General features: G+C 36.9%; 1 protein-coding gene across 1 annotated transcript in view; it reads left to right on the top strand.

Annotated features, from left to right (window-relative positions):
• KIF16B (kinesin family member 16B) overlaps window positions 1-14561 on the top strand; it is a gene marked incomplete at its 5' end in the record, with an annotated part of 139758 nt that overhangs the window by 54071 nt on the left and 71126 nt on the right. Inside the window, 3 exons of the mRNA XM_080615968.1 lie at window positions 11116-11235; window positions 11789-11840; window positions 13111-13248. Coding sequence (XP_080472094.1) covers window positions 11116-11235; window positions 11789-11840; window positions 13111-13248 — 310 coding nt within the window. The remainder of the gene's footprint in view (window positions 1-11115; window positions 11236-11788; window positions 11841-13110; window positions 13249-14561) is intronic.

Here is a 14561-nt window from a genome sequence, read left to right on the forward strand (position 1 = left end):
TTGGAATATCGATATGGCAATTGCATTGCAGCATTGATTTATTTACTGATTACACAGGCACACTTTGAATTTATTTGTATTTTATTTTATTTTTAAATAAATCTCAGGCAGAGTGACTGTCACATAACCATGAATTATCTGTGTTAAAGAAGAGGAGCATATAGTTTCCTGGTGTTTGAGTTGTTAATTGGCCCCATAGGAAAGCACGCATCCATTTGTCTTTTTTGGTTACGTATACCAACTTAATGTTTGTAAGGAAAGCTTTTTCCATTGAGAAATGAAGCAGATAATGTGGCAAATATAAAGTCACACTTTTGGGCAGCTGAAATGTAGATGCTGAAAATGCCCAGCTGAATGACGGCAATCCCCCTGCCATTTACCTCTATTTACACAGTCTTTAATTATGTGATCAGCTCATGGTCTCTCATTATTTCGTTTTCTGGTTTCAGCCATTGGTGATACGGCTTCAAAATCCAATACGGATTTCTGAGATGTGGAGGAAGGAGGCTGTGGTCTGATTGATCTTGATGAGTTTCAGGGTCATATGTAGTGAGCATAGCAGAAAGTAGAAGGTGGATTTTTAAGGTTAAAGGTTCTTTTTGCCTAGGGAAATTGTATCTGTGTGTATCCCTAACTCAGGGAAATCTAAGAGGGTGTTTTCCTGAGGAATTTTGGCTGTTTTCCTTTAAAGTTGCCCCTCTCTTAAGACCTAAAGTGATTAGCTGAATTTAAGACTCTCATTAATATACTTAATTGAAATATCCCTGAGAGAGAGTTTGGTTCAGCATGGAGGACAGGAGACTCCGAGAAGACCTTATTGTGGCCTTTCAGTTCTTCAAAGGGGCCTATAAGAAACATAGGGAAAGACTTTTTAGCAGGGCCTGCTGCAACAGGACAAGGGATGATGGTTTCAAACTAAAAGAGGGGAGATACAGGCTGGACATGAGGAAAAAATTCTTTACAATGAGAGTGGTGAAACACTGGCACAGGTTGCCCAGAGAGGTGGTGGATGAACCATCCCTGAAGAGATTCAAGGTCAGGCTGGATGTGGTGCTGGGCAACCTGATCTAGTTGAAGATGTCCCTGCTCATTGCAGGAGGGTTGGACTAGATGACCTTTTAGGTCCCTTCCAATCCAAACTATTCTGTGATCCTATATTGGGAGTTAAGTTTAAATGTCTATCTGTCCAAGTATAGGCTGCATTAAATAGGAAATGCTAGTTTTCTTTATTTTTAAAATGACGCATTTAATATTTAATACCATAAATTGCTTTTTATAGGGCAATATCAAAGTTTGTCCTGAACTCAACAAGTAGTATTCAGAAGTCATAAGCTTTTGTTTACTAGTGATCTTGTTGGTCTTAATTTACTTGTCAACTGACTTTCATTAAGAAAGGACATTGTACATGTAAAGTTCAAGCTGACTTCAATGTCGCATAGCCCTGGTTGGCAACATTTTTAAATGATAATTTTAATGTGCTTCTGACAGCTTATGGTAATGAAGCATTTAAATGAATGTTTCCAACACCTAGTCTGCTTTTTATTGAAGTAGTTAAAATTATACCCATTATGAGGTCTTATTTACCTCATGAAAATATGAAACTATTAGTGTTTTGGCTGCCTCAAAGGCTTAGGATTGAAAAAGTGGATTTGTCCTTCATCTCTTTTTGTTGGTGATATTTACTTGCCAGTCATTACAAGTCATTGAAAAGCTCTACATTGTACTTGCATGTCAGTGCATCAGTCTTTGATTTCATTTACATAGTGGGATGAATTTCTTCCACTAAATCTATAATTTTGAGGTAATGGAGTTGCTGAGGATTGAGGTGAGAGCCAAGGCTTCCATGATATGCAGCAATTGTGCACTAATGTTGTCAAATCTCAGTAAGGTTATATAGATAATGTAAAGCTTTGCCACTGAAGAAGAGAAACTTGCCTCATTTTTCAGAGTACGGTGAATATGACAAATGTCATACCTCCTTGGGTGAACGTGACTTTCTTTTTTATTGTTTTGTATTAGCTGGCAAACAGTAATCCCTGGAGGTCTTTCTGAGAATGCAAAAATGATGACAGCTCTCCAAGCTAGGGTTCAGATCAGTCAGCAAAATGCAGAGGTCAGTGATTGCTTCTTGAGGTTTGAGTAGATTGCTTTGCATTTTCTCCCTATACATACAGCAGGTTCGTATCTTGAAAGGAAGTGTTATTTGCTATTAGTAGTTGGCAAAGCTGTGCTAGCTTACTCTCACGGGCTAAATGGGCCCTAAGGTTTTAAAATAGTCAAGTCTGGCAAAACTGCACTCTGCCAAGAATGCCATAATATAATAACATACTGCAGGGTAGATTACAGTGCAAGAGATCCCTCCCTTCTGATTCTTTTTCCATTCAATTTTAGTTGAACTTATCAAAAATGTGATGGGAACTGTAACCTTCAGTCAATATTTGGAACGTCTGTCTTGGCTATGAAATATGATTCAAGTATTCTTTTTTATTACTATTATTATTTTAATTAGATATGATATTTTTTCTGGCCTTGGTGTGAGGGACTGGTGCCAGATTATAGATTGCTCAGTATAGGTTGGTCTTACTTAATTTTAAAAGGACACTTGCCTTTGAAACACATAGTGCCTCTTTCTTGTGACTGTATGGGACTCATACTCTTGATATCTTGCCCTTTCCACTTATTTTATGGGTGTTTATCCTCTTTGACCTGCTCTTTTATTTAATGGGTGGTTTAATCTTGTTTGGCATCTATACATGTGATGCAATTATTATTTCTAATGAAAATTGAGGTCCTTCGATTACAATTACAGTTCAAGCGTTTGGTGTCCTCTTATGCTGTTCTTTAAAGCAGTTCAATTGCTATCATAGAATCATAAAATAGTTAGGGTTGGAAAGGATCTTAAGATCATCTAGTTCCATTTTGTTCATTTTTATTTCATTGTTAAAATTATGAAATAAACTGTAGTGTCATTAAGTGCAATTAAAGGGCATGGACGCTTCCTGTGTCCCTTCTCCTGGCTTTCAATCTTTGTACTGTAAATGCAGCAATTTAGGGAATTCAAGGCAATTGACAGTATACTATGTGTATGTATGCAGTTTTTATTTATGTTCATACACTTGGAGTATTGTGTACAGCTCTGGTGTCCTCAACATAAAAAGGACATGGAACTGTTGGAACAAGTCCAGAGGAGGCCACGAGGATGATCAGGGGACTGGAGCACCTCCCGTATGGAGAGAGGCTGAGAAAGTTGGGGCCGTTCAGCCTGGAGAAGAGAAGGCTGCATGGAGACCTCAGAGCAGCCTTCCAGTATCTGAAGGGGGCCTACAAGGATGCTGGGGAGGGACTCTTCATTAGGGACTGTAGTGACAGGACAAGGGGTAATGGGTTCAAACTGAAACAGGGGAAGATTAGATTGGATCTAAGGAAGAAATTCTTTACTGAGGGGGTGGTGAGGCACTGGAATGGGTTGCCCTGGTGGTGTTCAAGGCCAGGTTGGACAGAGCCTTGGGTGACATGGTTTAGTGTGGGGTGTCCCTGCCCATGGCAGGGGGGTTGGAACTTGATGATCTTAAGGTCCTTTCCAACCCTAACTATCCTATGATTCTCTGATAAATATACATATCTTTTTTACTGTTAATATAGAATTTGGGTTTGGTTTTAGATAGAGTTTATTTCACTGGAATTTGAATTGAGGGAAGATGTGTGTAGTGCTAAGGAAGGTTTAGTTTCCTCAACTGAGTTTACCAACTTTACAAAAGAAGAGTATCAACAACAGTAGTCACTTCATGAGGTGCAACCAGTTGCAAATGCCATTTCTGCCGGCTTAAAGCACCAATTATTTTATGCTTTGGGTACACAAAATCAAACTGATAGTTTTTAAAGGGCACTTTATTCTGTCTTTTTGTAGCATCCTCAAATGTGTGCCTTAAGATCAAACGGGATATATTTTTTGCAGTTTCTGACCTTTTAATAGTCCTTTAATTTGCATTAAAAACTTTCACATAAGTGACAGCTCGTGTTGCTGTCACTGACCTAATAAAATCTAGCACGTTATTTCTGGGGGAAAAAAAAACGTGATTATACCTTCATTAATTACCAGAAAAGCCATTATAAACTCCATTCTCAAAACGTAATGAAAGACAAATAGTCTGTTGCAATACTGCCTAGCAGAACTAAACATTTAAAGCTAAATGCAAATGTTAAATTCAGAACTGCTACTCTGACCTGTGTTTGTTATGCTGAAGTAAATTGCGGAGGGACTCAAAACCTTCACTAATAATGCCTTATGAATGGCTTAGATTTGCTGGACTAGTGAGGAGGGGTAATTTTAAGGAGTGCTTTTCTTGTGAAGGCTTCTTTAAAATGGTATATTTATTTCTGCCATAAGTCTTTAAAAAATTTGAGCAATCATAACTACCTTCTTTCCTGAAAATCTGTTGTTTTTTAAATAGTAATTTACTATTTAATTAATATTTATAATGTCTGTAGTCTGTGGTTGTTTCGAGAGGTACCTGGTGCTGGTTTGTCTGCTCAGTATGTGCTGGATCTGGTTCTGTCCATCAATGATCCCTGCTAGAAACAGCTGTAGGACTGATTCTCATCTCTGTGAATGCTGGTGAAGCATTTGACTCTTTAGGCACATAGGAAACTGTTTCCTGATTTAGAGGATGTGATGGAAGCAGTTGTACTGGGAGGGGAGGGATGTTAGTGGGTGATGGTGGGGCTTTTTTGAGAGATGGTGTTCGAGCTCATCTTTGGGCTTGATCATGTTGGATGATATCTTTAGGTGTGGTAAGTGTTGGAGTTTGCTGATATTAAAGTGGGGAGCTATAATTTGCTTAACAGAGCATCTCACAGAGGACAGGATCACTCTGAGGTTTAGAATAATAGAACGGAAGGATCAGAGATACTTTATGCTTTAAGTGGAAAATTCAGGTGCCATTGCATGTGGTGCTGGCAAAATTGCATATACACTGGAAATATGGTATGTAAGTCATCAAGGTTAAGGAAGATGACCTTGAGAGAGGATGCATTAAACACCAGGGAATGATGAGCCTGGTCATATGAAAGGAGATGCTTGAGTTTGGTCTGGTGAAACCATAGCAAGAAAGTCTGACTGCTGTCAGTAACTGCATCAATGAATAAATGCTGGAGAAGGACAATAATAGTTTCAGCTGAGTGTCAATGGTGATGCAAAATACATGAGTATGAACTGACTATTAGTAAGTTCAGACCAAATATTTGAAAAACCCCCACATTATATAAGGCATGAGAACCTGAGTGTAATCTATAAAGTGACTTACTATGGTATTTGGGAGCTGCACTTGGTAGCATAGGAGGGCACTTTCAGGTCTTTCCCTTCAGGTAAGAGAAACATTGCTAGTGTTTAAGCAGAGGTAAAATTCCTGAAATTTTGCTTAAATTGCAGAACTAATCAAATAAGCTTTCTGGTGTTGTGTAGAGCTTACTGGCAACTTTACTGTACTTTTAGTATGCTCTCCTGTTAATGCTGTGAGTACAACTTCAATAGTTGGCTCTGTTGTCTTTATAAATACAGTAATTAACATGCAATGCAGTTGAAAATTCAAAGGGGAGTCCATCTGTTTATGTAGCACTTTTCTTTCAGAAGAATTATATCTAGAATTATTCAGATAATTTCTGTAAGTAGAAACAGGAGTCTGTCTGCAGTCTATTCCTCTTAAATCCTGCTATTTTTAATCCATTGAAAACCTCTCCAAACGTTAGGGCTCTACCACCCAAAAAATGGGAAGTTTTAGAATTATTTGTTTGGAAAAGGGAAAAGAAATAATGGAACTGGGCCATGGTCTACAGCTGTTTTGTATGAGGGTGGTCATCTTGTGGCATAGTCATTCACAAGACTGGTTGTTGTCAGAGTTTGTGCAACTTTTGACTTGGTAACAGGTTGCTGCTTTGCAGGCATTTGCTCAAACAGTAAAGAACACGCAACAGAAATGCTTCAAGGGTTTTGCAGCAGACTTGAGGCCTCTTCAACTACACGAGTCATGCAGAATTGTGTGCGAGTTGAAGTCCAGGACTGCAGTTAGAGAGTCATTCACATGAAGGACAGTAATTGTTTACCAGTGCTGTATGGAATTTAATACTTTTGCAAACAACATTTTCAAAGCTTCCATAAGAAGAGAATTGCATGCTAGAAGATCATCTGCCTCATCTAAGTAGGAAAAATATTCCCCTGTTTAAAAACAAAAAGAAAGAGCAGGAAGTGATGAGAACCAGTATTTTTTCATTTGCACTGAAAGCTTTCATATTTCACAGGGGTATTTGATTAATGGAGATAAATGCATAAATGTACCACTGTATGGAGGCTGATATAGGAATAATGAAAGCATCACATATCCCAATGTCATATTTTGAAAATCTTGCAACTCTAAAGATATATTAGACTTGTGTGGAATGCACAGATAGTGCACACAATAATAAGATAATATTTTGTTGATCTGAGTTCCCGATTATTGGATAATTTAGTTAGGGTGTCAAAGCAATTCATTGTATCAAAAGAGCAGTAAATGTGAATAAGAAATGTTTTCTTATGTTGATTTTTATGCAAAGTATCTAAAGAACTCATTGCTTTAAGAATTTTTGAAGTATTAGGATCAAAAGAGAATGAGAATTTTTATTGATAACACCTGATTTCTAAGGTATATTTACCGATAATATGCATTAAGACAATAGGAAATGTGGTTTTAAATCAAACTTCAAACATTCTTGTCCTTTGTGCCCTTGTTAAAGAAAAATTATACTGGCCCTTTAGGCAAAGTAGGGTTTATACAACAGTACTCAATTTTGGAATATATAAACAGGGCTAGTGGATAGGAATCCTTCCCCAGAAACCTTCCCATGCTTTCTGTGTCTCTGCTTCTTAGATGCCCTGTGCCTTTGTCTACAAATACCTCCTTTCCTTTTCTCACTATTTCTCTAGTTCATTTCTTTTATCTCTGTAAATTATTGATGTCTGCAGTGTCCTTCAGTTTAACAAGGGCTTGCTTTTTGGTTTTGAACTCCTGCTGAATCATTTTCTCCTCCTTTGCAAATATGCAAGCGAGCACTGCATATTTGGGAATTCTCCCTTTCAGGTTTTATGTGCATTCAGCATGGGCCTGCCATGCACTTATGACTTTTTCTCTGTTTTGAAAGGGTTAACTCTGGAAGCTCAGGCAGTGTAGCCCTCTTAGAGCACATGTGCATGAACTAGGTTTGCTGGTATAGGTGTATCTTTTTTGTTGTAATTCAGTAGCAGTATGGAATATTTTTTTCTGCAGATATAAAATATTTGTTTCCAGTGATTTAATGGGAATATAAAGTGTACTGAATACATAACTGGAGGAGAGCCGATTAAGAATTAGTAACTTCCCTTGTGTACAGTTTACATCTACTTATTTTATAGAGAGCTTAATGTTAATGCCAGGCTACTGGGTATCTTCAGACATTTTTGTGAACTCAGAATATAATAGCTTATTTCCAATGAAATCAGATGCACCCAAATTATCTGTTAGTGTAAGAATCTGGTCTAGTATAGTCTGTTTAAATAGTAATAAAAAAGACTTTTGCCATTGAACATTTTTACCCATAATTTCTTTAATTACATGTTATTTGCATAATTTAACTGCAGACATCTGAACATTACACTAGCTAAGTAAATTGTCATGTTTTACTGAAAGACTCTGCACAGGGTTTTCTCAGGACTGTGTGCCAGCAGCTAACTGTTCGGTATTTAAATAAAACAATTGAGGTTTTGCATCGGAAAGTGTAATAGAAATGAAACTGCTACAAGAGGTTCTGTTACTGAAATGGCAGTGTACTAATTACGTGTACTCTTTAATACTTGCTGAAGGAGTAACAGCGTAAGTGTCACTCTATTTGCAGATTGGTCAAGGAATATTAGCAACGTCTTTTAGGCATATTTTCTTTTTAATTCAATATCCCATTTGCTAAAAAAGTAAACTCATGTGGTTCCATTTTTGTGCGTGCATTTAAAGAAATACTGTTAAACAAAACCCATGTATCTTAGAGGTGTTCTTTATCAAGGGCTGTTCTATATGATGATTAACTCTACAGCCTAAATAAGAACTTTAAACAAAGATTTTGTTCTAAGAACATATCTTAGCTGTGAGATACTGCCAAATCAATTAATACAGCAAATTATTATCAGTGCAAAAGGGATGAGTTTTCACAATGGCTTTTTTGTCTGTTACAGAAGTGCTAATGAATTTACTGTGTCAGCATATTTCTGACATCAGAAATCAGAGCTAAATTCAAAGAGACTATCATTTAGATACACAACATAATCCCCTTATTTTAACTTTGACTCAAGGAAGTGTTTTCTTGTGTACTGACTCAATTATTTTCTGAGTCAATGAAAATGAGTCTTCAAATGAGTCCATTTGATGTAGCAACTCCTTAAGAAGAAACACTTTTTGTCCTGCTCATGCAGTAGCCATTTATATTAACTGGAGTGCTCCCGTGTGGATAATACTTGGCTGGCTTTATTTTCCACAGCTTATGAATGTATCTTAAATACTGAGGGAGTCAGTGTACCCTTTTCTGTTCAAGGGTAATTCAGGCAAAGATACGTGTGGTACATTCAGCTTGCTTCAACTGTACCTTGAGGATTTCATAGATTTCCTGAATTAATATTTTTTTAATAGGGACAGGACCTTTCCTGCTCTTGTCATTTGACTTTTGGATTCACCGCTCCTTAAAATTGTGTTTCACAAGTGAAAGTGACTCAAAGAATGGAATAAACCTAATCATTTCTCTGCCTTATAATAGCTAATAGACCTTCAATTTGTTTCAAAAGAGGTCCGTCCTCCTTTGGAAACATCCTTCCTATGCTCTTGAGGAAGAAAGAGGGGCAATTTGCCTGCTTATTTCTGTCCTTTTTCTTCTTCCACTGTGGGATAACAGAGTATTAAAGATTTGTTATTGATGAGGTTTGTGTGATTTCAGTTTCGGGCAAAAGGGCACAGTTTGGCATTTGGAGGCATCCTTGCAGGAGCTTTTGAATCTGGAGTTAAATTTTGAGCCAAATGACTGAAGTTTAGCAGTTACTCTAGATACCTGATTAAGATTCAGGATTTTTAGTGAATTGTATCTGAAGATAAAAGCTAAATTACAGCTAGGATTAAAGACAAAAATATTGCACTTAATTGCAGCTACTGTCCGCTGCATTTATTGTAGTGCTTTCATCAACAGCATGCATTCTGTGTGTGAACGGTAGTCATTTACTAATACAAGTTTAGAAACTCCATTAATTTGTGTTCTTTAATTTTAGATCTGCAATGCATCTATTGTAAATCACAGTTGTACTTGCTTTCTTTCTGAATGTAGCAAAAAAGGTGTTGACGTTAGAAGGCTGGAAAATGAAAAAATAGTTTCTTTCTTTAGTCTCAATAATTTGTGAGAGCTTTTTCTTACCCCATGATAATTTCTTTGCCTCCTGGGATGTCTGTTTTTCCCTCATCCAGGGATGCTGGCAAATGTTTGTTATGCTGGGGAAAAAATGTTCAGCTCTTAATAATTTATCGGTTCCATTGGGCCAAAGGTGCCAGTGGTTCTTTAAATGGCCACCAGTGTTTGTCATATGGGAACATTATAAATTATGTATAATAGTATGTGCTATTCAATAAATATTTAAAATGATAGGTATTTTTGACTAAAATTACTTTTTCACTTGAACAATGATTTAAGCTGTGTTTTTTTGGTTTTATGCGGTGACAGTTTTATAACATCAAGGAACAGCTGGGTGCAGTTTGAATGTCAGAGGGCGGCAGGGCAACATGAATCACAGCTTCTCTCTTTCTTTCTGAAGGCTGGAGAACTTTTTAATTCATCCATGACCAAAGTGGGGTTTCCCATTTTTGTTTTGGGGTGTCGTCATTGTGTATGTTGTGTCATCTCCCTTGCTTAGGCGTATCTGTACTTAAAACTTTTTCATATTGGTGTTGACTGTGTTTTCTGATGTGTAGGGAATGAGATTACGTCTGTTTTCTTCCTTCATTTGCAAGTTGCTGTGCTTGGGAAAATACGTGTAACAATCTATCTGCTGTATTCTTTTTGCAAACAGTGTAGTGTCTTGGTTGGCTCTGGAGAAGGCATATTGATGACTTGGAGAAGGAACAGCTGTCAGAAAACTTATTTTCCATTTTATTAGCACCAGGAAAAAATAATACACAGCAGTGATAATTCCTGATGTTGTCTCTCCTTCCTGGGTTGTCCGTCTTCCTTGGCTCCTAAAGGTTTAGGTGTTTTACATAGAAAAACACATTCAATTTGAAAGGTGGTGTGTGTAAATGTTCACAGTCTCTATTGCTGTTATCTTCCAGGCCTAGAAGCCCATACGATTTTGTTTCAATTTGAAAACCAAACTTTATAAATACTAAAACTAATTTTGAAGCTATAACTGATTTCTTATTTATGACATAAACTGTCTGATTCATCACATGATGTTTTATCCAGGGTTGAAGTCTCCCACTTGTAGTCCTGCTAAATGATGCTTCTAAAGCATCATGGCTGAGCAATGTGGTCCAAAGGAATTTTATAGAATTGAAATTGTGTGCTGCAAGTAGTTCTGATGTTTATTTGCCATTGTCAATGCTTCCTTTACATTGGATGATGTTTTAACTGCTTAGGCTTAGCAAATTTTCAGATGTTGGGGGTTTACTGTGCAAGGTTCAGTTTATATAAGGGACTGCCAAAGAGTTTTCAGTTTTCTATTCCTTAGCTGTACTGAATTCTGAAGAGCTTTAAATTCTCCTTACCATTATGCGAGGTGGTACATAGCTTGCTTTTAGACAACATTGCTTTGTTATGCTCTTGATTGATCTTCCTTATCTGGTATAATTCAGCTGTTTGTCTGGTTTCTTTCAAATAACTCTTTCACAGATGCCCTGAATAGCAAGCTTGGAATGCTAAATGGAATTACGAAAGTCACATTTAAAATGAGGAGAAAAAAAATAATCTGTGCCCTTTTTTGGGGGAGTGATATTTCAGAGAATAAGTTATGTTAAATGTCGTCTAGAAAAAGAAGGAAGATTGCTACTTCTTGCATATCCTAATAAATAGTTTTGTCCTTTACAGGAACAAACCTTGGCTCTGAGGAAAGAAGGGATAGGTGTTGTGTTAGATTCGGAACTGCCTCATCTAATTGGCATTGATGATGATCTTCTCAGTACTGGTATCATCTTGTACCACTTGAAGGTAAATACATACCTGTATTTCCATAGCCTTTATATGCCTTGTGATTCTGTTCAGTAGACAAATTGTAATATGAATTTTCTATCTAAAAATAGTGCTCATTACATTTCTCCACTATAGTTATTATGTTACTTTGCTATGCGAGGAAAGCTCTTGCGAGGTTGCAGCTGATTCAATTAAAACATGTTAATTTACTTGTTTAGGTTTATCCTTAGGGTCAACTGGTTATCCAGAGGTGGATGTTTAATATTTGTACACGTGTATGGTTTGTCATTCATCTTGTTATAAAGCTTGACTTGAAATCCAAATGTAGATTAATTGCCTCAAAACCACAAAGGTGGTTCTACACAGGATAGTTGAAACTTGAATTTGCTAATAATAATATTGTACAGTAATGACTGTGAAAAGTGTCTAAAAATGCTGCCTAATTTTTTTTCATGTATGTGTGAACATCTATTTTGTTCAGGTTACTCTGGGAAAGAGGAAGGATAAATTATATTTGTCTTGGGGCAGAAGGGAGATATAACTGAAAATACTGTGTTTCTCTCTTAATTAGGAGGGCCAAACCCATGTTGGCAGAGAAGATGCTATGACTGAACAGGATATTGGTATGGAATTTAGCATTTTTTAATGTTCTTTCTTCAGTTGTTTTTCCTTCTTCTGACATCCCAATATGTGAACAAAGCTTCATGTTTTTTTCCCTTTTTCGTTTGTCTCTGTGTTCTTGAGTATTTTAACTTTTAGAAAATTTGAGAAATGAATTATGTGGGATTTGCTTCAAAGAGCATGATTTCTCTAACAGCTTGTGGGCTTAAAATTTATGTATATTCATAAACTTGTTACTAATTTATTTCTTGCTTCTCTTGAAATAGCATCCTGTAAACATAGCATCCTTTTTCATGCAGCACCTGTCACAATTACTGCATAGTCATTCTCTTAACCTTTGTATAATGACAGGATTGTTGTATTGTTATATTGTTATACCTAAAGCAGTCCTTGGACTTGAGATTTGAGTTGAAGAAAATTCTGGAAGTTGGTAAAATGTAGGTAGGCTGCTTCTACTGATTATCTTATTAACTTCTTATCAAAGCAACCAACTGCCAGACCTGGAGTGCCCTGTCACGTATGTTGCTTGAAGGCAGTTGCCTTAAATAAACTGCATCCTTTTAATTCTCAGGTGACAGACTGAGAGTCAAGTAACTTAGTTTGGTAAATTTTGTTTGGTAAAAAAGTTTGGTATGTTTTTGTGGTCAAGAGATGCTTGAATTAAAATTTCTATGCGATTTCTGTGTAGATTGCATTAAAGTAGCAAACTTTCATTGCTCTGTCTTATTAAACAATACAGATACAGATAGTCATACCTTAGTTTGAAGAAGAAATAGAAAGTAGCAGAACTGGTTGATAAAAGGCCTGAATGTCATAGAACGTAAGAACCTTACTTTAGCCATTCTTGCTAGTCTACAATTGCATATTATATCCTGTCTTTTCAGATTTAAGCGTGGTTGCTTTAACGTCAAGAAGCTTTCATTATTACTTAGTGAAACTGGTCCAAAAACCCTCTCTCTACAAATACATAAATTTTACTTTTCTGTTTTTTCTCAGAAGGAAAAAAGCATTTGCTGATCAGGTGCCAGACTTAGGAGGCAAGAACATTTCATCAAAAAACCTAAAACCAACCCTTATTTCCACTGCAATAAAATAATAAACGGGGTCAACTCTTAAGGTGTGCAGGATGTGATGAAGGGAGGAAGAAAACATTGTCCAGATAAAGATAAAAAATAGTCCGTAGTGTAACGTGTCCTTAATAAATTAATATCAGCATGATAATCTTGCTATTTGTTTGGGACTAACTAAGTTATTTTATTTCTTTGTGCTTAGTTCTTCATGGCCTTGATTTGGAAAGCGAGCATTGCATCTTTGAAAATCTTGATGGTACTGTGAATCTAATACCACTGAATGGAGCACAGTGTTCTGTGAATGGTATTCAGATTACAGAGGCCACACACCTAAACCAAGGTATTACCTAGTATAATGTCATTTCTGATTTTCTTTCTGGCATCAGCACAAAAAAATCTGTGTGTATATAAAGGGTTATTGTTTATTTAATTTTAATTCCATGTCTGCTCAACTACAGCCCAAAAGCACGAGGAGAGCCACAGAGTTTTACCTGTCAGAGAATTGCCATGTGGTGAAAAGAATTCTTGACTAATTTAAGCCACTTCATAATCTTTAGCATGATTTAATAGTTACCCTTTGATTTTGTTCAGCATTTATACATAAGGTGAACTCTATGCCAGGTTGCTCAGGTTGCTGTAATAGTAAGTAAAAGAATATTGGTCTCTATAGGACTAAAATAATGTTAGAGACACCCCTGCCCCCTCCCTAGAGCTTCAGACCTGTCGTACTTAGCACTCTGTTGCCAAATCCATTTGTACAGCAGGAGATTGAGCTGGAGTATCTGTTCACTGCAGCTGTAGGGAAATGACAGAAAGGGGAAGGCTAACCATTATGGAGGAAGTTTAGAGAATTAGAATTTTAATATAAAAGCTTTAAAGTCTGGAAATGAAAAAGCAGCTGGGAACAAAGGTGTATTGTGTTGGCCTGGAAAGGACTGGCTGACAAGTAATCTGGTAAGTGCTGCAGCAGAGGGCTGGGATGTTTTATCTTCCAGGAGCACCCAGAATATCTTCCCATTTAGCAATGAGCTGAAGACCTGTTCAGGAGTGAGGCTGTGAAAACAATCTCACTTTGTTTCCTAAAAGAAGCTTTCAGGGTAAGCTTATTCTACCAAAGGAAGACTGCAGTGTTGAGCAAGAGAAGTCTTGCATCTTTTCTGAACTCAAAGAAGTGCTTCAAAACTCTGCTTTCAGAAGGGAAGGAGTTTTGTTGTAGAGAGGCGACATTGATTTTGTGAAGTATCTTATTTCTTCATGCAGAGCAAAAAGCATATGCACTCTTTTTTGTTGCAGATACTGGGCGGAGAGGGGAGAAAGCAAGCTCCATTCCCTTTGTCTTATGTTTGAGTAAATCCCACTGATAAGTTATTAGCAATAGAAACATTGACATTAATAGCATATAACACTGTAAACAATAAAAACTGAGTTGCAATGACTCATCTTTACTTTTCATTGCATTTCAAAGGCAGGAGAAGCTTGGTGTGCCTGAGAAGAAAGTAGGAGTTTGGATTCAGTTTCCCTCTTCCAGACATATGTAACTTGATTTTTGTACTGTGAAGAGTAGAAACATGATTTTTTATTTCTCTGATAAATTTCTGTCTAAAGAAATTTGCGACTCAAAAGAAGGGGAAAGGTTTGCTCAGAGTAGCTACA

This window comes from Psittacula echo (assembly GCF_963264785.1).
Source record: "Psittacula echo genome assembly, chromosome: 4".
Classification (NCBI taxonomy): domain Eukaryota; kingdom Metazoa; phylum Chordata; class Aves; order Psittaciformes; family Psittacidae; genus Psittacula; species Psittacula echo.